The sequence below is a fragment of the Nanorana parkeri genome, unplaced genomic scaffold (genome assembly GCF_000935625.1).
Source record: "Nanorana parkeri isolate BGI_ZX_2015 unplaced genomic scaffold, ASM93562v1 scaffold570, whole genome shotgun sequence".
NCBI classification, from domain to species: Eukaryota; Metazoa; Chordata; class Amphibia; order Anura; family Dicroglossidae; genus Nanorana; species Nanorana parkeri.
In genome coordinates this window covers 267104-290299 of record NW_017306838.1, presented here as the reverse complement: position 1 = coordinate 290299, position 23196 = coordinate 267104, and the positions used below count along the sequence as shown (strand labels likewise).

General features: G+C 39.7%; 1 protein-coding gene across 1 annotated transcript in view; it reads right to left on the bottom strand.

The window, feature by feature from the left end:
• Positions 1-23196, bottom strand: part of DNAH3 (dynein axonemal heavy chain 3) — a 239155-nt gene that overhangs the window by 100771 nt on the left and 115188 nt on the right. The window contains 7 exon segments of the mRNA XM_018562281.1: positions 1994-2099; positions 2212-2312; positions 5000-5241; positions 8739-8850; positions 10504-10638; positions 12964-13183; positions 22248-22339. Of these exon segments, the coding sequence (XP_018417783.1) occupies positions 1994-2099; positions 2212-2312; positions 5000-5241; positions 8739-8850; positions 10504-10638; positions 12964-13183; positions 22248-22339 (1008 nt within the window).

Below are 23196 nucleotides of genomic sequence, written 5' to 3'. Positions count from 1 at the left end.
GATCGTCTTATATGGCAACTGTCTCTGATTGGAGCTTATAAGTCTCCCTTTAGGTGAAGACGCCAGGTTCCCTGGAACACTATATCTAGAACCTCCTTACATGTTAAGCTCTGTTTTCTCAAATTTACTTTTATTTTGTACCTTTTCTCTTTTAAATAGCTGTTTTCCTTATCACTGGAGACCATTACTTGCAACAGAGGTTCGTGGATCTGCGCTCTGAAGGTGTGGTTGTTTAATGCAGGTGTGTACACCAATAGTAAGCCTATAATTTGGGGGGTCAAAACAATGGAAACTTGACAATTTGGCTCCCAGACAACTCTTATGCTTTGGGTCTTATGTTTAAAAAGGTTGAGCTTTAGATCACTGATCTAAAGCGTGTTTTAAGTAGAGGTATTTATCTACCTATGCAAGCTGGATTAATTCGGGCTTTCTTCATGCTATGAATTTCAGGTCAATGGCTATCCAGTACACTTTACTGATCTCAGGATGTCTTTAAAGGTGCCCATACACTGCACGATTCCCATACGAGAATCGCTGGAAATCCCGCGATCGTACGATAATCGTGCAGTGTATGGAAGCGATGCGACCGTTCCTAATGTACGGTCGCACAACTTTTGTATATCGAGCATGTTGGAAAACCAGTCGTTCAGCATTGCAGTCATCGGAAGCCCGCCCCTCGTACGATTCCCAGCGGGTTTTCCAGCCTGCTTGTTCGACTGAAGACGTGCAACCGTACAGTAGAAACGATCGCACGCCTTCCATACACTTTGCGATTATCGTATGATCGCCGGATTTCCCGCAATTCTCATACAATAATCGTGCAGTGTATGGGCACCTTTAGAGCAGGGGTAGCCAAACTGTGTCCCTCCAGCTGTGGTGAAACTACAAATCCCATGATGCATCTCTCTCCGGGAGTCATGTCTGTGGCTGTGAAAATCTTGCAATGCCTCTTGGGATTCATAGTTCCACCACAGCTAGAGGGCCGGAGTTTGGCTACCCCTGAGTTAGAGAAATCTAAAAAGTAAGAAATACTTTATTTTTTTTTAAATTTGCTGTATGCTGTGTGAATAGGAATAGGTAACAAACATATAGTGGGACCATGGTTTTTGGATATTAGGTTTGTGGATGTTAACACCCTTTCAGTTTACGATGGTATAGCAAGTGACCTCAATGGGGAGAACTGAGTCTAAAAAACACAAAGGGGGGGATTTATCGAAACTGGAGAAGACAAAATCTGGAGCAGTTGCCTATGGCAACCAATCAGCTTATCTCTTTAGTTTGTTCAGTTAAGCTTTGAAAATGAAAGATGGATGCTGATTGGTTGCCATTCACAGCTGCTCCAGATTTTGCCTGTTCCAGTTTTGATAAATTCCCCTCAAAGTCTTTTGTCTTCTTGAGATCTCTGTTGCTGACATACAGTTTATTGCCTTATACAGTATGATCTAACAGTGATCCTTGTGTCTTGAAACCATAGCAAATAGCCAGCCTGTCCGTCTTTTCCTAAAATGGTGCAGTCTGTTTTACTACAAAACGTACTGCATCCACAATACTGATATTTACAAATAACTGGCACACTAGTTAACTATAACTACATATGTGCATTTATAGCATTATTAAACTCTAAAATTCAAACATAATAAGTAAACGGAAGCAATATATTTCCTGTTATGTGTCAAATGTTGGAAATAACCATCACATAGGCTCTAAGCATCATAAATTATAAACCAACAACGCCATGATCGATTCTAGATACATACTCATCAGCCATTCTGCAATGGCTCCCTGCAGGCCAGCAAACAAGTTTTACGGTTTACAAATTAATTTTTTCTGTATTGATATTTGTAAGGCATGTCACAATTTAATCAAGTCTTGTGTATGTGTCATCTCTTACTTGCAATAAGAAACAATTCTGCTGAATACTTGACAGCAAATCACCAAAGCTGCGGCCTGTGTAGCGTGTATTGAATTAATTTTGAGTCACTCATTCACTTACCAATTCCTTGTGCTCAGTTGTAAGGATTTCAGGTAGCGTCTTCATGTAGGAATCTTTCAAAGGTTTCCATCCGAGCTGTTGGGGTTCCATATAGATCATCCCACACCTGAATGGTTAAAAAGATAGGAACACAACACCCTCAGGCAAAGGATAATGCATGCTGAGTAAAATGAGATAGGTAACACCCTTTCTGACCATCTGAAGTAAAATCCAATTACCTGCTCACAGTTGCTGGGGAAGCTTGCTCCAAGTCAGCAGGCTCGAAAATTAAGCTCATTTTTGCATTCATCTGAATTATTTCACCACTCATCAAGCACAGCTAAAAAACAAAGACAAAACATGTCAATGATATAAATATAATTACTGTAGATTAAACATTTTCAATACATCAAAACACCTACTAGGTATGTCATGCCTTGAGCTGGCATTCATTAAATCAATAGCATACAAACAAATCACATTTATTACTTAGTACTTTTAAAATGCTGTGCTAAAAAAAGAGTGACGTTCATGTATTTGAATGCACTGTATCACTCAATAGAGCAGTTTCTTAAATGAACTGGCCAAAATTCTCACAGTGGGTGCCCCTGTCCGCACCTTTCCTCCCTTGAATAGTTGATTGAAGGAGCAGGTTGGAAGATTCTCGGCTGAACAGAGATTGCAACCAAACTGCTGCACGCTCCCTTTGGGCATTCTGACAGTAGTTGTGGCAAAAAACCAGCAGGGTATTCGTCCATCCATGCTTGTAAGAGGTGATGGAGGAATCTGTTATATTTTCTTCGTTCAGCCCACAGGTCAAACAAAGTAAATATAACTGTGTATACCCAGAAGGTCATAGACAGGCAGATGTCTAGATGAGAACAATGGTCAGTGGGAAAACTACCTGTCTTTGAACATGCTACAATGCTATAAAATGATTATCTCTGTGACATGGCTGGTGGGTGTTAGCAGCATAAAAGGTGAGATATTTTCTCCCTAGAGTTTTCCAACAAAGTGGCAAATATGTGTGTATGATAACAAGCACTAAATAAATAGCTGGAAGAGCAAATTGTTGCATCCTAGAGAAGCACTACAAAGCCAATCCTTGCCTGATCATTGCTTGCAATCTGCAACTCCTGCACACATCAAATTGTGTATAGTCACTCTAAGTAATTCAGTAACCAAGACTTGAAATTTAGACAACATACTAATTGTTTTAACATCAAAGACTGGTGGGTACAATTATAAAGACTAAGGGGGTTATTCACTAAGGTGGTTATTCACTAAGGGGGTTATTCACTAAGGGGGTTATTCAGCCGAGTGATAAACCCAGCCAAAGTGAAGTGAGCCGAACGCTGTTCGGCTATTTACTTCAGTCTTGTATGGCTGATTTCAGCCGTACGTCGGCTAAAATCAGCCGAACATTGGCTGCCTTCGGTCAGCCTAACATGCTCTGTATGTTCGGATGAGCCGAAGTGCAGAAGAACTTCTACTCAGCTGATCCAACATCTGGATCGGCTGAGCGGAAACTCTGGCAGCTCACTCGCTGCCGTTCGCCACTATTCTCATAGGGACCGAATGGCAGTAAGTGAATAGCAAGATGCTGCCGAGTGGCATTCGGCTCGGCTATTCTGCCCCGAGGTACTGAACTGAATAGCAAAACAGTTAAATAAAAGTAAAAAAAAAAATTGTTGAAAAAATATTTTAAAAATGTAGGGCTGGGGAAATAAACGATTAATTCCTCGATTAATCGTTAAACTTTTTGATGGATTACAATTCTTTTGATCAAAAATGAAAAGACTCACCTCTCCGCTGGCTTCCGGGAGTCCCGTCGGAGACATCAACGTCACCGCACTCCTCCCCCCTTTCCCAAGTGGCTCCGTCGGCTAACGAAGGGAAGGGGGTAGGAGTCCGGTGACGTCGATGTCCGTTACGTCACCGGACTCCTCCCCCCTTCCCTTCATTAGCCGACGGAGCCACTTGGGTCGGTGAGTTTGCCCAAGAAGCTTTCTGCACGAGCGCCAGCCAAGGCATTGGCCTATACACATACAGCACAGCAATGAAGTAATAAAATGAACTAGGATCACACTAATCCAGCACGTTATTATTCTGAGTTGCCCCACTCAAGCGGTGGCCATATTGAGTGGGGCACGTGAGAATAATAACGTGCTGGATTAGTGTGATCCTAGTTCATTTTATTACTTCATTGCTGTGCTGTATGTGTATAGGCCAATGTAGTTGGATCTGTATGTGCGTTATAATTAATCGAAATTAATCAATTAATCGATTTAAAAAAATTTCGATTAATCGAACACGAAAATGTTAATCATTACCAGCCCTAAAAAATGTAAACAAATACCCTAGTACAATTAAAAAAAAAAGAAAAGATATTTAAAAGAAAAGAAAAAACAATTGGGCCAGCCAATAAGAAAACTGTTTCTTATTGGCTGGCACCTGCTAGAGTCTTCTAGTAGGTCCTGGCCAATGAATAGCAACTGGATGGAGCTGGCTGCGACGACACGGCTGGCTCCGCCCAGTTGCTATTATTTGATGACAGATCAGCGTCCCCAGGTCATTTGGGGATGCTGATCTGCTATTACACCTGGGTGAAGGGAGCCTTGAGATCACGTCTGGCTCAGCCCCACTGTGATTTGAGGGACAAACAGTCGGCCCCTCGGCAGGCCGTTCTCCCCGCTTTGGCTGTCACTTCGGCTCAGTCGAGCTGAAGCATTTGCCTTAGGCTTGGCTAAGCCACTCGCCCGCTTTCGGCTGCTGTACGGCCTATTATGAATAGCCTGTACATCAGCCCTTCGGTTTGACTGAACTGAAGGCCTCCGACGGCCGAAGAAAGCTGAAGGATCAGCCGAAGCTATGGCTGGATCCTTCGGCTCTTTAGTGAATAAATAGTGTTTTTTCTTAGTGTATTTGTTTTAAATTACAGTGAATGTGTGGTGAATGTCACATTACCTGCTTTTTAAATATGCTCCTAGGTCTTATCATGAATTAACAACACAAAGTTGCTATTACCTTCTTATTGTCATCCAGGACAGTGTTCATATTCTCTATCCAGACAGCATCTACAGGGCCATCAAATATAATCCATTTCCTGTCATCTGTAGTGGAAGAAGCTTGTTCTCGAAAAGTAGTTGCCAGTACTCCATCTGTCCACTCATGACTTACTGGGTCAAAACATCCATATAATTGTCCCATAGTAATGGCTTTAGGATTGATCACTTTAAACTCTACAGCATACTCATCCATTGATTTGGCTAGGAAAATAAGAAAACAAATATATTAAAATTGATCACTTTTTGTATGAATGTCATAATTTATTGAATTTCAAAACATCATTTAGTTTGGAGTGGCGTGTTTTCAGACTAATGTACTTTATATATTTTTATAACTAACATACAATAAATTATGTCTGTAGAATGTAATGTACATTCCCCCATAAATTGCATGCCTGTTTGCACTTCCTGGCAAGAAAAAAAAAATACTTATTACTGGAGCTTCAGAAAAACATTCCCTCAGTCTTATCTCTCATCAGTTGGCATTCTTTCCAGCTATCAGTATGGAATACACAACACCTATCCCACATGTAATGGAATAGAAGAGATGGGGGCAGTGTTCTGTAGTCCTTTCCTAGGGTGACAACTTTGCTTCTCCATAGATACAGTACAGTGGGTGAGCATTTCACCCTAGGCCAGGAAGTGTGTTACTGGCGATCGCTAGTTGAAACTTAAGGAGCAAAAGCCTGTAAAAGAGAAAACGAATGCAGCCACAAATATTGTTTTCTTGGGTTTAGATACACTTTAAAAGAGAATTCATAAGCAATGTAATTCCGTGTGATTATACTGATTGAGAATCCACTTTAGCATGCCTTAGGTGCTAGGGATGCACCAATACTGATATTAGTTTCGTTGCCAAAACCAAATATTTGGGAGAGTACCCGTACTCGCCGGGAAGCCGGCATCATGCTAGTGGAAGTACCAGTATCGGTAATCGGCGAGTACCGATAAATAAATATCGGTACTCGTACTCAATACAGAAAAACAGCAACCCTATTAAGTGCTATCACTGTCTGATAAACAGATTATTTTCTGAATAGTGTCTTTGTTTTGTAAGTGTACATCTTGTTAGATCTGTCAGCAATGGAATTTAAACTTCAGTTTTGTTTAGAGAAACATATACCAGTGTCTTAGGGAATTAAGATGCTTAAGCTACGAAAATAATTTTATTGCTCCTTATATGAAGTTGTTAATAATATGCCTGCTGCCTCTAATAGTTTGTTAGGGGGTGGTGTGAATAAAACGGAATACTAAGAGGGAGTTAAGGTGGCCAGACACTGCACAACCCTCGCAAGACAAAAGTCAGGATAAATCAGGATAAGACCTATTTTATATCTGTTACATGTTCCCATTCACATTGCATAGCTCAAACATATAATTTGCTCTTTTCTGAAAGAAAAGTTTTCCTCTAAACTGAATATTCCTCTGGAATGTAAGGGAGCTCAAGGGGGCGCGTTTTCGATTACTGCAATGAGGGGCGGGCTTCCGATGACTGCAAGCGGGCAGTGTGCGCATGCTCAAAGGATTAATATTTAACCCTGTCGGTTCTGTGCTAGCAAATCTCATTATCAGTTAACTAGATTTGATCACCGTCTAACAAAGGGTTAACGATTGAGAAGCATTGTTGGTTAGAGAGGATGTTCACAGTGTCCTAGTTGTTCTTTAGGGACAGCCAGACTTTCCTTTCACTTAAGGTGGCCATACACTTTACAACCCTCGCAAGACTTTTGTCTTGCGAGGGTTGTAAAGTAATTTAAAAAACGTACGATCTGCCCATCTTGGACAGGCAGATTGTACTTGCGATCATCGCAAACCCACCCTGCTGAGGAGCGGGCTTCCGATGACTGCATTGCTGAACAGGCAGTGTGCGTGTGCACACACCGGCCTGTTCTGCAGTTGTCGAACAAGCACGCCACCAGTTGTCGAACAAGCAGGCTGGAAAACCCGCCGAGAGTCGTACGATTCTTCAGCCTGCTTGTTCGATGGAAGACGTGCAATCGTACAGTAGAAACGGTTGCACGCCTTCCATAAACTTTGCGATTATGGTACGAACACGTGATTTCCCCTCGATTATCGTACGATAATCGTACAGTGTATGGGCACCTTTACATTGGTAGTCTTATTCCCCACATATAATATAAAACATATTTCCCGAATTCACCTGTGAACTGCATTAACGCCTTCCTTAGACATGGTTGCTCTGGTTCTATATTTTATTCTCTATATTTTATACTCTGATTTACATTTTGTTGTATATCTTGCTGTTTTACATCCTTGTTTTACGGGACATGTCCAATATGCGATCTGACTGCTTATTGCATCACACTTCCATGTGGGCAATTGACAACCTGTACCTCATTTCGTGATACATAACTATGTTTATTAATGCATCATCTGTAACTATGCTCAAACTCTTTCAATAAACGCTATTGCTAAAAAAAAAATACAGAAATATAATAGGTAACCCTACAAATTTCTGATGGCAGTGACATCGCTTTGAATTCTATTGTCTTTAAACTTCTTCCCTAACATTGTCTCTAACTTATTGCCCTTGTGGAGTTGAGACTTATTAAAAATGTACTGTGGCCTTCACCTCCATCAAGTAATCTAGCTGCTACAGTGTTGACTCAGTTTTCTATCCAAAGCTGGGTATACACTGGCAGATTTTCGTACAAATGTTTTAACGAAAAATGTCAGCAGAACCTTGGATAACGCCATCAGAGACTAATGTTGTTCAACATTTCCTTTATTTTAACATTGAACTCCGGAAATGAATGGAGCTTCGCTTGGGCGAAAACATTTTTTCTAACTTGCTCCTACAATTCTTTACATCACTGTGGTCAAAATTGTTTGTCAATTTGACCCCATTATAAATGAGAAAATTGAACAAATGTTCTGAAAACAATTTGTTCAAACAAAATCTTATCTGTATTACCCAGATTAAGAGGTTAAGGATCGGGGATCTCTCATCAGTTGCTGTAAATGTCCCTATATATGATACTTTTCTTTTGATTGGCCTTAGATATACAGATTTCACTAATGTAAGCCTTGAAAGCTTGCCAGAGACAGTATATAGGGATATCACCAGTATATTAACCAGTTGTTGATCTTGGGGTTAATAAGGAATGCCCTGAAAAAAAAATTCATATTGACAGATGAGTAGTGCTTTGAGCTACCTCAGTGAAAAGTGTTTGCAGGCATTGATAAATATGTTGTAACAATTATACTCGTAAATTGTATTTACACAAACTTTTTATCTCAGATTAAACAGTGTCCTTTAATCTACATACATCAATTAAAACAACCTCAAAGTAAAAAAACAAAAGGGGTGCACAGGTATGAATGGGCACACATAGTTTCCCTTTTACATTCAACCGCAGTGCATTGATGTGAACTAGCCTCATAGAAAATAATGAGATTTTTACATGAAATGCATTTTCCCGCAGGAAAACACATACATTGTGCTTTATCATAATGGACAAGTGTGAGTTGGTCCAGAAAAAGCATATCTGACAACCAAAGTTTTGATATGTGAAAATAAGAAGCCAGAAAGCGATAAGGACCACCAGAGTTTGCCCATAATTAAAATGTTCATTTCTGATGGATTAAACCAGTAGTTGCACATTCCAATTGTAATTGTAAATGATTCACCAAAGAAAACCTAGATCGACCACACAAACAATGAATGACAGCCTTACCTGCATGTAAATCAGCAAGGGCCTTGGCCAGAACCTTATATGCACTAGTCTTTCCCCCCATGGGTTCCCCGACAATCATGAAACCATGGCGCACCAGCATCATTTCATAAATCTGCAGTGTTACAACAAACAAATTCAACAAAAAAATTTTTTTTACCACAAAAAAATATCTACCAATTTAATGTCTTAATAAGTAATAGGGGCATTACAGAAAAGAACCAGGGCAAAGCTCCCAAAATGAGATATAACAGTAGTACCAGAACGTACAGTAGAATAACACAGAATACATTTTTTTCATTGAAACTGTAAACTACAATAGGTTTAGATTAGATCATCATTCTCCATGCCAGCATAAACAAATATTCCATAAGCCCTAATATTCAAATCCTTATGGTAGCTTGTATACCAAGCATGTCAAAATAGTTTTTATGGGCCGCACGTGGCCCTCTAGCCCTAAATCAGTGGTTTAAGGATTCAAAAAAAGAATTTCCCCCTAACTGTTTTTCAGTTCATAATTTCTACTTCTTTACATCATTTTCTACTTAAATTCTCAAAATAGTATTACACGCTCAACAATTTTTCAAGAATGAATCCAGATCAAACAAATATGCATTGCCCAGCAAAGTTTTTCGTTAAATCGTTGCCTTAGCACTTACAGTCAATATGTTCCTGAGCAGCTGGTCTCCCACGCTCTCCACTTGCCACCCCTGAACTCTTTATAACAAGATCACAAGGGAAAGCACAAACTGTAGCAGCTGTCCCCCTATGAGCTTGGAGAGGGAAGGTAGGAGGAGGGGAGTGTCTTGCCTTGCTGTGTCTATGTGTTTGTGGAGATGCACACAGCTTACTGGCACACACAAAGATGGCTCCATAGGACCCTGCAAGGGAAATAAGCCACCCCAAAACAGGATATCAGGACAAGTGCTCAGAGGAACAGCTAATTCTGCAGGAACTGAAACTTTTAAACATCAAACAGCAGCATCCATTGTAATTGATTTAATTAGAATTTGAAATAGATTAAAAATCTTTAGACTTTAATATCACATTAAGGAAATCTTTTATGGTAATAAAATATGGTAATTTGCAATTTTTTAAACTTAGTTAAGTTCTAAAGTGCCATAATCTTTTTATTGAAATATGCAGGTGAAGCCCTTAATTGGACCTCTACCCTTTCCTTTTCTTTGATATTGATTTACGGTATATGGTAACATTTCTCTTTCTCCATATAAAATTAGTCCCCCCAATCAGTAAAAATGCTGTTAGCTATGTGTGTTCTTAGATGTAATCTTTCTATCATGAAAATCTTGTCTCTATTAAATTCCCATCCTACTCTGCATACTAGCTAAAATTTTAGATCATCCAGACAGGAGAATGTATGAACTGGCTGCAGTACTTAGAGAGCTGGAGAGCAGAAGAGAGAGATTTCTTTTTATCCTCCAGCCCTGGTGGTCTCATGTTTTGTTTGTTTTGAGAAGTGCTTAGGCAGGTCTGTAAGTTCCAGACTTACAGGGTTAAGGTTATCACAGAAGCAAAATCCTGGCTAAAGTAGCTATATAAGATATTGGAGACTGACAGAACCAGAAACTATCTGCAGAGAACATCAAAAGATTTTACAGATGCATAGCACTATTATTACAATTTTAATGGGGTTTTCTTAAACATGCATTACTCTATCCACCACACAAATAGTTTAGTTAAAGCTCTAACAACTATATTATAAACTGTATTGTTCTGTTTTATGTTATCAATTTGTATTCAACATTACCTGAATTATTTTTTCAATGAACCATGGAACAGGTTGCAAATTCATGTTTGCAATATTTTCTTTCATTGCATCGATGAAAAGGTCATAATCAGGCTTAGGTAGAACCACTCCAGGAAACAGATCAGAAATTATACCCTGAGAAAAGAAAACAGATGGCTTTCTAAAATGAAAAGAAATGTTCCTACAAAATGAATATTTATTTATACAGCATTAACAAACTCCCATTCCATAGTGACAAAATAAATTGAAGCAGCAGGATGGAAAATTGTTCTCTAACGAACAAAATTTGTTGGAGAAGCTATTAATTTCCAGAATCGAATGTTAAAGCCAAACAAAATATCAAACAACATTCTACATGTCTCTTATGGCTTTATGGAATGTCCTGATGACATTTTTTTGGATGAACGTTCATATGAAAATCCACCAACTTTAAGCCCACTTTAGCCTACAACAGCAGATAAGATAAAACAATAAGCCACAAAGCTTATAGTAATATACTTGTCTAATATCTTAATTTATGTACAGTTGAGGAACTGCTACAACATAATTGTGGTATATGTATGTTATTAGAGCTCTAACTCTTGAAAATGATAAACGTTTTTTGCTTTATAGTGTTATTAAAGAAAGCCATGCACACTATAAATACTACCCAAGCAACAACAAGATACTAACACCTAAGTAAGTAAATCCTGCCTCATTTTTTCCATGCTGAAAGGTTTTGCTCATCACCCAGCACTGTCTTATTAGAGAGTGCCACTGAAAAACCCCTATGTATTTTATTCAATGAAAATCTCTTTTAAACATTTGGTTATAGCAGATCACTAGCTCTAATTTAGAATGTAATTAGCACCAGTCAGGGAGATAATGAATAGATGTGCAAGTAATGGATTATCTTTACGTGTTCAGAAAGTGTGATAAAACATTTCTTTTACATTGCAGAGATTGAGAAAGCTTGGGGTTGATATTAGTAGGTTTACAAGTGTGCAGAAATATATCATGGTAAATTAACCAGTGTTGTTTTTTTTTTTAATACATGAATACAGAAAAGCTATACAATGAACACTAACTGGAATATGTATTCAATATGAGTGTCTCATTAAAGGTGCACTCTGCCACAGGGTGTAGAATCTCTTTGTCACCAGTGGTCGGTTTAGGTTGCCCGGCCTAAGGCAAGGGGTCTATGAAGTCACTGGTCTTCACCAAGAACTCCCTAAGTCACAGTTCTTAGGTCTGTCACAATGGCAACAGCAGAAAGGCAGACACATTAAGTGAAGTGTATAAACAAAAGCAAAGTACATACGCTCTCACATATTAAAGGAAAACTCTATTAAAAACTTTTTTAGTTTTGGATTGGAGTGGCAAACAGTCAGCACCTCTGTCAATGTTTGCTTACTGTGCTTTCATTTAACAGATTGCTCCTCGCTTTCTTTTAAACAGTGTCAGACAGAACAGGAACTGAAGGGAAATGTACCCAACAATATAAACATTTCTTTAGGTGAGTGGGGAAGGGTTAAAACCTTAGTCAGGTTTGTATTGCATCTGTGTCCCCATTGGGGAAATTAACCCTTACTTCCTATCCAGATAATAATTGTCAGACAGAACATTGAAGAAATAATCTTAATAAGGACACAGACACCATTTAAACCCAACAGATTTTCTAACTCTTCCCCATTGAATGCAACATACACAAACAAAAATTGGACTGAAATTGGGCTTCATTAAATGTCTTCATATTTCATACATGTTAAAAAGTGTACTTTCATTATGGCTGCCAGGAGTAGCTATAGTGAGGCTGAGAAGAAATGACAAATGAAGTGTGGTGGGACACACGGTATATTTGTGTGTGTGAGACTGAAACCAAAGTACTGATAGTCTGGGATGTTGAATTCTAGTAACAGCTGAGTCCCATGAATCAGTCTGTGTCACCAAATACATAAAGATCCTCCTCTAAATAGTTTTAATGAGTGCCTACAAAACCTCCTTCTGGTTCTTAGACCTATGAATTGCCTGAATGGTGGGTGGAGCTAAAGATTCAACAATGTGTCTCCGTCTGTGAAGTCACTGCTTGGTTCCAAACTTAAACTCCCAGCAGCCCTACTGAATGAAGTGCGCTGAGTATAGGCACACTGTCTGTAGTCCAACTGAGGGTGTGTGCGCAGAAGGGTAACACCAATGCTGTATTGCAAGGCAACCGGCATGCATTGTCCCCCTGCTACAGGAAGCCTCATAGGCAATAATGTGATGGGCAAGACTTCCAGGTAACTGTTAGGTGAATGGTTAAGCTATGATAGAAAAGACTATGCAATCTAGATGCACAGATGTATGTTACAACAGATACAGAAATGTTATTTTAGGGTTTGCATACATTATAAATCACTTGTGAGATTAGTTCAACATTACAATAAAATGTGCACACTATAGCTGATAGCATTGTGTTGTTGCCTAGGTTTATGTCATCACCTGAAAGAGAGGTACATCCTGTGCTAAGAATTTAGCCAGATTGACATCCAGCAGTGCACGAAGAAGAAGCACGCTCTCATCCTCTTCTGGATATTTAAGCTTCAGATTTCCAGCTGCAGTAAGGACAGATTTCACTGCACGCATTCCGTAGTCATAATGGTGCTGAGATGATAGCTGTTCAGAACACAGTCTGTACGTAGCGACAATCTTCTGAGCCAAGCTGAAACACAATAGCTCCATATTAATTTGCATAGTGGCTTGTGTAGCAGGGAGAAAATAGCAATAAACTAGGAATGCACTGATAAAAGTACTAGTATCGGTATTGGTGCCGAAACAGAGCATTTTCACAAGTACTTGTACTCATGAAAATGCACCGATACATACCCTGTTTCCCCGAAAATAAGACCTACTCCGAAAATAAGACCTAGTACTTTTTTGGGGAATTGCTAAAATATAAGACCTACCCCGAAAATAAGACCTAGTGTGTATTTTTTGAGCCAAAAAAAAATATAAGACAGTGTCTTATTTTCGGGGAAACACGGTAGCGCTGATGCCTGCACTTTTATCTTTAAATGGCTGCTCATTTAGTACAAGTGATCTGCCCAATCATTTGTAGAGCAGCCTGCTGGTCCGTTCCCCCCTGCCAGCCCCTCCCCTTCAAAGTCTGCCCCCCTTGCGCCCACTCCCCGCCATGGTTCCGCTCTGCTCTGTGATCAGTGACACAGGAGTGCTGTATTCACAGTGCTTCCTGTGTCAGCTGTCACAATCTGAGCTGTACGGAAGATAGAGCCCAATGCTGTGCTAGATTTTCTGTACTGGAGGGCAGGCTCATAAAGAGAACCTGTCACCTCTGAATGACAACAAGCCCCAATGTGATATCAATAAAGTTAAGAAAAAAAGTGATAAAAATACAAAATAATTAAACAAAAATTGACACGTCGAGCTTTAAGATTGTGCGTACCCGCAAAATTGCAAAAAACTTCCATACCCGAAATTGACCATAGGCAACGCTTTAAAAGCTTTTACTGCTCATCAGTTTAGTGTTATCAATGATTAATGGCCCTAGAATTATTGTTCTCACTGCAACGTTCACGGCGATATGTAACATGTGCGGCGTAATGGGCGCAATTGTCGTTTTCCCACGTACGTGCACCCGACGCATGCGGGTGGGGACGTTAAAAACATGTGGTAGCAAAGATATGTGACAGGTAAAGATGTAAACTGGATTTTTAAAAAATTTCTGTTCAACTGACCTTTTAACCACCTGCTGTCTGGCCGGACAGCGGTTTCTTGGATGCGGGTGGGCTTTTTTTAATGTCCCTTCCCGCCCTGCTCATGCCCACGCTATGTGGCAGGCACGAGCGGGAAATCAGCTTGAAAAGTAAACAGCTACCGATGGCTGTTTACATACAAGTGTTCAGGCGTCTGCAGAGAGGCCCGATCGATTGTAATATGTGTGCAGGTGTGCACACATACACGTCGCAGCCGCTGCTGGCTATCCAAAGCTACGCTGTGCCCAGTGTAAGCCTGGGACCAGCACAGCAGGTCTGTGACCGGAGATGAAATGGAGATTAGTACACGTTCTCCGTTTGATCTCCTCCTCCTCGTCGGAATGCAAGAGGTGATGTATATTACATCTCTTCCACATTCCTCTGTCACTCTCCAGTACAGAAGCTAGAGAGAAGCTGGTGAAGCAAGTCTCTGCTTCATCACCTTCTCTGGGGGTCTCTAGGTGACATTAGGGGTCTTAAAGACCCTTGATGTCTCCATAAAGAGGACCTGTCACTGCAAATTGGCTATCACATAGGGGGTTTGTTAGTCCCCTATATGATAGCAATAAAGTTAAGTGAAAAAAAGGTTAAAAAAAATGAGTTCCAAATTTTTTTTTTAAAGTCACATATAATAGCAGTTAAAAAAAAAATGTTTAAGTCCCCCGCTCCCACATAACCAAGCGTCGAGTGCCCCTACGTGCAAAAAAGCGACGATTGCACCAATTGCGCTGCACATGTTACATATTGCCGCGAATATCGTGAGCGGTAACAGCTTTTAAAGATTTGCCTATGGCCAAATTTAGGTATGGTAGTTTCTTGCGATCTCACGGGCACACACAATTTTATAGCTTGACATGTTTGGTGTCTATTTACCCAACGTGACCCCGTCTTTTATATTTTACCAAAAATTTGGGTAATAATAAATGTTTTATAACATAGCGTAGGGAAAACCGTTTTTTTCCCAGAATTTTCTGTACTTTTTTCATTATATAGTAAAAAATTAAAGTGGTGATTAAATACCACCAAAAGAAAGCTCTATTTGACCCCAAAACATTTTTTAAAATTAATTTCAGTACAGCGTTTCATAACTGAATAAATGTCAGTCAAATTACTGCAGCGCTGAATACTAAAAAATGGCCTGGACATGAAGCGGGTGTAAACACCCTGGTCAGCAAGTGGTTAAAAAGTCTTTCTGCTTTGTGCCCCCCTGTCCTGCTCAAGAGGTCAAACCCAAGTGCTGAAACTTGCAAAAAGATTGTTTAGGGCTAAAGCCTGCAATCTTATTAAGATCTATATTCAGTACTCGTAGATACAGCAAAGGAAATTAAGAGTGGTTTTGTTGGTTTTTTTTCTTAAATTTTTTATGCCCATACCAAAAAATAATAACAGGCATATATAAAATATTGCATATGAATATTTATTATGTCATTTTAATGAACCTAATATGTACAGATATTCTCTAATGCAATGTTCCTGTTTCCAAGGTTATCTATGGCCAAGAGTCAATTTGCATGAACAGAATCAAATATAGGCTGCATATAAAATGCATGAATGAGTATTAATGTAACAAATAACTTTAGCAAGTTAGAAAAACTCAGTGATTGGTAAAGTTGCATTCAGTGTAATGACTACTTCCTGTCTGCAATTAACAGTGGCATAATATCATCTGAGACAAGGTTTATTTGTAGCTCAAATTTGAAGACTAAGTGTATTTTTGTTTTTGTGGGGTGCATTACCAATAGAAGAGACCACCATTCCCAAAGACTGGCCTGTACAAGGGCAGGAACACTGTCTACATAAAGTCCATTGATAGTGCACAGATATGGGTGCCTGTATGTTGAGGTGAAGACAAATGTAGGGGCGGGGGTCAGCGTGCAAGCCATTATTCCCCATGAATCCAACAGAAACTGATCTTGTCCTTAGGTTGGTGTCTAGGCCTCATCCCTTCTATACATAATCATAGGATTTATTTCCACCAATTTGACCACACCCATACAAGTTGGCTTGCGGAAACAAGGCTCTTTTCTATTGCAATTCAGTGGCTATTACTGCTTGGGGTAGTATAGTGAAACTATCTAACGCGGGATAATTTTTCACAAAAGTACACTTATTACTTCTTTTCTTTTAAACAGTGCATCCCAAAAAAACCCCCCAAAAACAGGTAAACAACATGTTACTGTACTGTTTTAAATTATTGTTCTACAGAGCTTTTCTTTAACCAACCAAATATTTAAGTATTTGAAGGCTCAAAATCAGTCACTATCCATTTTGTGCTGTAAATCAGAAATAATATATATATTATCTATTACCATAAACTTATCTTTTCAGCTAAACCTCACAATAAACCAGACAACCTGCTGCTTGCTGGCATCACAATCCCCAAAACATCACCTTTGTAAATTGGTACACCCATTTGCTTATTTCTTTTTATCTGAAAAGGTTTATCTGTAACAAAACACATTTCAGATCCTTTCTGAAGGTATGGCATATTTCCTAATGTATTCCTGTATTTCCCGAATGTCAGAATATAAGGAGATTATCCAGATAAACAGTTCTAGTTTAATATGTTGTGTCACAGTGCAGAGTTTGTGGTTTATAAAATGTCAGAAAGTTTAATGATAGATTAACTTAATATTTTTGTGTTATAAAAAAAAAGGCCCTGAGGCTGTTGCAGTATGTATGTGAAATTGCAGATGAAAACATGTTAATTTTCTCCACTGAAAAAATTACTTCAGTCATGGATCAGAACTTGAGTTAATACTCGTACAGAGCAATTAAACTGAATGGTAACACAGTCCAAAATCAAAGTGTAAATCGCATTATACATTTTAGGCAGGGTGATTCATCTTCCAACTGCATTATTTAGTGGAGAACGTAGAGAATGGTCAGACAAAGCCTCCATTAGATCTTATGCTGTTACAATTATATTGGATACATGCATAATTTGAAACAACAGTCTTGTCTCTTATAGTGGGATTTTGATATTTAACATATATTTCATATTGGTATTAGCCCCTTGCTGACCGGGGTGTTAAACCCCCTTCCTGTCCGGGCCATTTTTCAGTATTCAGCACGGCAGTACTTTGACTGACATTTATTCTGTCATGCAACTCTGTACTGAAATTAACTTTAAACCATTTTTTGGGGACACATACAGCTTTCTTTTTGTGGTTTTTAATGACCACTGGTTTTTTTTTATTTTTTACTATATAACAAAAAAAGTTTCTGAAAATGTATCAAAAAAAATCTGTTTTCCGTACGTTATGTTATAAAACATGTATGAGTACCCAATTTTTGGGAAGGGGGGATATCCCCTGAAATGCGGAAGCAAGCTATGTAGCCTCTGAGGGGATCTGTCTTGTATCATCCATTCAGATATAACTATGTGAGTAGTTCTTTTATGTCAATTTTCAATTTATTTTAATAAAACTGTATTATACGAGAAAAAGGCGCTGTCTGTTTGTTTGTTTTGCATGTCTTGTGAAGAAACCCAATTTTTTGGTAAAACATAAAATACGGGTTCACGTCGGGTAAATAGGCACCAAACATGTCAAGTGTTAAAATTGCGTGCACCCGCGAAATTGGAAAAACACTACCATCCCTAAGGCCTTGTTTACACCAAATGCAGAGCAGATCTGCATGAGTTTCTGCACACGCAGTGCAGTGGGTTGTGCCGCGTTTTTGATGTGTTCCGGGCCGTTTTGTTTTTTTTTTGTTTAAAATGGGCTTTCAGTGCGTTCCAGACGTTTGCATGCGGTTCTGATGCATTTGCATGCGTTCCGGAGCAGGTCCAGAGCAGGTAAAATAGGGCCTGCTGCAGTTTTTTTTACCTGCTCTGGAACTGATGGCTGTGATGTGAACTGGAGCTAAAAATACCATTGGAATACATTTGACGCAGTTTTGCTCCTGCCTGTAACTGCTCTGCTCCGCGCTTGGTGTGAACAAGGCCTTAAATTGGCCATCGATGACGATTTAAAAGCTTTTAACGCTCATCAGTTTAGTGTTATCAGTGATTAAAGGAGAACTATGGGGTGAGTGCTTTTCACTCATCCTCATAGTTCTAGCTGACCTGTGACAATGAAACTGTCACAGGTCGGCTCAGTAGATTGGGAAGTGAGCGAACACATACTGGCGTTCGCTCAGTTCTCGATCATGTCACGGCAGAGAGCCGTGACAGGGGAGGGACTGGATTCTCCCCTCCCCTGTCCGATCCTCCAGCGCTGACTGGCGGAACGGACGGGGCGGGTACAGCTGGCTCTGACTCTAGATAGGCAGAGCCAGCTGTCACTCATGCAGCTGGGCGGATCCAGACATAATTGTCGGGATCCGTTTCAGCTGCGGAGTCTCACTATACCGCAAGCTGTAGTTTGCGGTATACTGAGCTTAGGGTGACGGGAGGACGCTAGTTTGTGTCCTCCCGTTACCCTTAGGAGAACTATGGGGAAAAGCCTTAACCCCATAGTTCTCCTTTAATGGCCCTAAAAAAATTGCTCACACTCCGACGTTCGCAGTGATATGTAACGTGTGGCATAATCATTGTTTTCACACATAAGCGCACGCGACGTGTATTTACGTTCATAAGTGCGTGCACGAGGGGAAAGAGAACTTAAAGATTTTTTGGGTGTTTTCTATTCTTTTTTAATATAAGACTTTAATTTTTTTTTTTTTACACTTAACGTGATTGCTATCACATAAGGGCTAACAAGCCCCCTATGTGGTAGCCAATATACAATGACAGGTCCTCTTTATGGAGACATCAGGTGTCTCTAATGTCACCTTGGAACCCCCAAAGAAGCTGATGAAGCAGAGATCTGCTTCACCAGCTTCTTCTCTGGCTATAGCAGCCAGAGAAATGATAGCTAAAAGCTGAAGTGATGTAATACACAGCAGTGGGGAAATGCTGATCTCTCCTCTGTTCTCAGTGCTAGTAGCAGAGGGGGGTGCACTGTGCGTGGTCATACAAGTGATCGGCTGGCTGTAGAGCCGGCTGAATGCTTGTATGTAACAGCGGGTAACAGCTGTTTACATTCCTGGCGGGATTCTGTTCAAGCAGAAAATCACGTACATGTACATCCACCCGCCGGGAAGCATCCGTCGTCCGCCCGTTTATTGACAATGGGCGGATGGCAAGGGGTTAATCAGCACAAACACTATTATTAATATTATTATAACTAGGTTACTGAAAGTTTTAGCCTTGCATAGCATTTCAGGTAGAGCTGCAACTAACAATTATTTTTATAATCAATTAGTTGGTCGATTATTTTTTGATTAATCGGATAAAACAAATACCATCTTTTATTTCAAATAAAGTACACAAATGGAGTGTTACAAATAAAGTTTACTTCAGAATATAACTGCGTGCACATTTTTTGCAATCGCACCACACAGGAATGCACAGCGTTGCAGTACCGCACGTACCAGTGCAGGCGATCACACTGCAGAGGCGGGAGGCGTGTTTAGGGTGCCTCTGAAATGAATGGCACTGCAACACACATCCTGCAGCAGCATTTGTCAGGCTGAAACCAAATAATACTATTATTGTTTTTCCCACCCGTATTTATTTTAATAACTGTATTATATTATACATTTTAATTAGTTTCATGCATTTAAAATAATCTGAATTGAAAAACTGATAGCACATTGGAGATGACAGATTCTCTTTAAGGTGACATTAGGAGTCAGTGTCACCTAGTGTCACCTTTCCACTTCAATGGAAAGGTGAAGTGGGGACACGGGGAGGAGCAGTGAAGTCAACCAGTGGAGACATGCGGAGCAGCAGCGGAGGCACTGTGGCAGAAGCGGAGGCACCAAGGGCACCAACAGGAGAATGCAGAGGCTTAGCAGTCTCTCCTCCCCACTAGGCAACGGCTGCAGACACAGACCACAGCATGCAGGGGCTAAAAGCAGGGAGAACGGGGAAGCAGAGCAGCGGCAGCAGGGGGGGCAGCATAGTGAGTTTTGGAGCTCTCCTCACTGCTGAGCACCGGCTGCAGGGGTCTGTCCCCCCTCCTATCACCACTGATAGGAGGGGACAATCAATCATTGTCAACGATTCTCATTATCAATTATCATCGATTACATCGATTAGTTGTTGCAGCCCTAATTTCAAATTAATAATGTATTGTAAAGAATAATAAGTAAGTAAACTGAATAGTTTTGCAGTTATATAATACCTAACTAATAGTGTATATTTGTGTAATAATAAATATATTACCAATGATTGTAATTATAGATATTATATATCTTTATTATCCTGATTCATAGTGATAACATCATATACACATAAAGTATAATACATATATAATGAGTTGTAAGAGTAAGCAACATGTAGAACATTTAGCTTTGTAGGTAGAGGAAACTAGAGTGTATGTAGGACATGTAGGCTTTGCAGATCAAGGTAACAAGTGTTCAATGACAGAAAGTCATAAACTCGTTTTTTTTTAACTTGGCTTAAGGAACATAAGGTTCAATGCCAAGACAGCTGTCCTCTAACTGTGATATAAGGAAGTCTTAACAAGACACATCTAATGTTCTTGACATGATCTAATACGAGTACAGGGTGGCATTATTATCTGATTTCTGGAAATAATTCAATGCAACACATATAGTTCTATTGTTCAAATACATATAAAAAAGGTCTGCGAGCCCATAATTATTGAACACGCCTGAATTGCTGCTTGTTCCTGGCCGGCCAAATAAACCCGCTTCTTGAAAATCTGCCTGGTGTCAATGCTCTGTTTATGCTACTTCACTCTAATTTAAAGTATGTTGTCCTATTTGGCCCTAGAAAATATGACTTTGCCCTTCCTACCATGCTCAGGGCTGGCACAGTGTATATGCCCTTGGCACTGTTTCTTCTTCTTACAGAGCATAGTTTGGTCAGGCTGAGGCAATAGAGAATAATAATAGTCTTGTTCTTCACTTTGGTATATGCACTGCCTAAACTGCCATTATTTTTAACAGTCGATCCAATCCATGCTGGGGTGTAAGAGGAAGAAACCGCACAGAGGAACTAAATACTGCACTGTCCCTAGGCAATGCAAAGACATTGTTGCTGATCTAAGTAAGTTAGTCATACAGGGTTATTAATGATGAGGCTGGAGATGGGCTTTATTTAAAAGGGTACACTTATCCTCTAAAATACCAATCCACAGATGCTGATATACGATACAATTCAACTGTTATGTCTGGTGATATCCAAACGGTCATGTATCCACATAATACTTCTACTGGAATTTGATGTATAGAACAGTACCTAAGGCTGGGTTCACACCTAGGCGTTTTTCCGCGCTTTCGCACTCGCGGAAAAACGCTCAAACAGGGAAATGCCATTATTTTCAATTTGCATGGTTCCCATCTGGGCGTTTTTCCGCGAGTACGAACGTGCGGGAAACCGCCCTACGCCCAAAGAAGTACATGTACTTCTTTGGGGCATTTTGGTCGGGTGGTTCCATTGGGATACAGCCATCGCGAATCACGGTAAGAAAAACGTGCATATTCAATCCGCCTAGGTGTGAACCCAGCCTAAGTGTAACCTTGTGGTATCTTCTGTACTCTATGTATCAATGCTCATGACTGTATCTATGTTATGTATGTGATGTCAGTCAATAAACGAATAAAAAAATAAAATACCAATCCATCCATCTAGTAAGGGTTTTTAGAGAGGAATTGCATTTCAAATTAAACAAATATGCAAAGTTAATAGCTATAATCATATTTGTGTTTTTCTTTTCAGATGCACTGAAATCAGTAATATCAGTAATTATTTTGAAATCCTTATGTAAAAATCTATTAATTTAAAATATTATTTAAAAGTTTAAATCTTTAAAACTTTGGTCCCACAGCAGAAAGTGAAATATGTCTCTGAAAACATCAGCCTTCTGTGAGTGCTGCACAGAAAACATGGAGAAACACCCACTCACCAGCATCATTCCCTAGAGAGTACCTTAGATCTGATAGGTTTCATCACTGACATTATAAAAATAGTATAGTCTCATATAAACCTGATCTTACCTTCTAGAATCCAGAAAACCCATGGAGTAAAGTGATATTTCACCAATAAGTGCATAGTCTGGGACCATCATGGCCACAGTTCTAAATAATGCCTGGGGAAAAAAAAGTAAAGTGTTGCTTGTAAATAATAAAATAATGGAGTTGATATACTCCTGCTTTGAGATTACATTTTATCCCACTCAGATGTCCCCTTTCCTTGAATATCTAATTTTAGACAAGCTATTTTTATGGTCGACCAGTAAAGCAGAATTGTGAAGTCCAGCATGCACCCAATTTAGTGGACACTGCCATCTGTAGCATCACAGAATTTCAGGGTGTTCTGATGCTAGAAAAAAATCTATGTTGCAAGTGAGGAGCACAGTACAGTTGCAATGATGGTTCCCACTGCTAACCAAGTGCATATACTGCTCTATACACCAATCAGCCATAACATTATGACAACCAACCTAATATTGAGTAGGTTCCCCTTTAGCCACTGAAACAGTCCTGACCCGTTGAGGCATGAACTCCACTAGCTCCACTAGACCTCTGAAGGTATGCTGTGGTATCTGGAATCAAGCCTTCAGTAGTAGATCCTTTAAGTCCTGTAAGTTGCAAGGTAGGGCCTCCATGGATAGGACTTGTTTTTCCAGCACATCCCACAGATGCTCGATTGGACTGAGACCTTGAGAATTTGGAGGTCGTTGATGTGTTCCTCAAACCATTCTTTTTTTTTGAAAAATCTTTTTATTCATTTTGCATAGTAAACAATTACATTACAGTAACATTCGGGCACCAACATAGCACCCCATTCATACGCAACAGTGTATACATTACGGCATAACGTATGCCAACAACCGTAAAGGACCATGCAAGGTCCAATAACTAACCCTCTGACCATAACCCTCCCCCTCCCCTAGGCACAGGTAAATTATTACAATATAATTACAATAAAAAAAACACACAATAC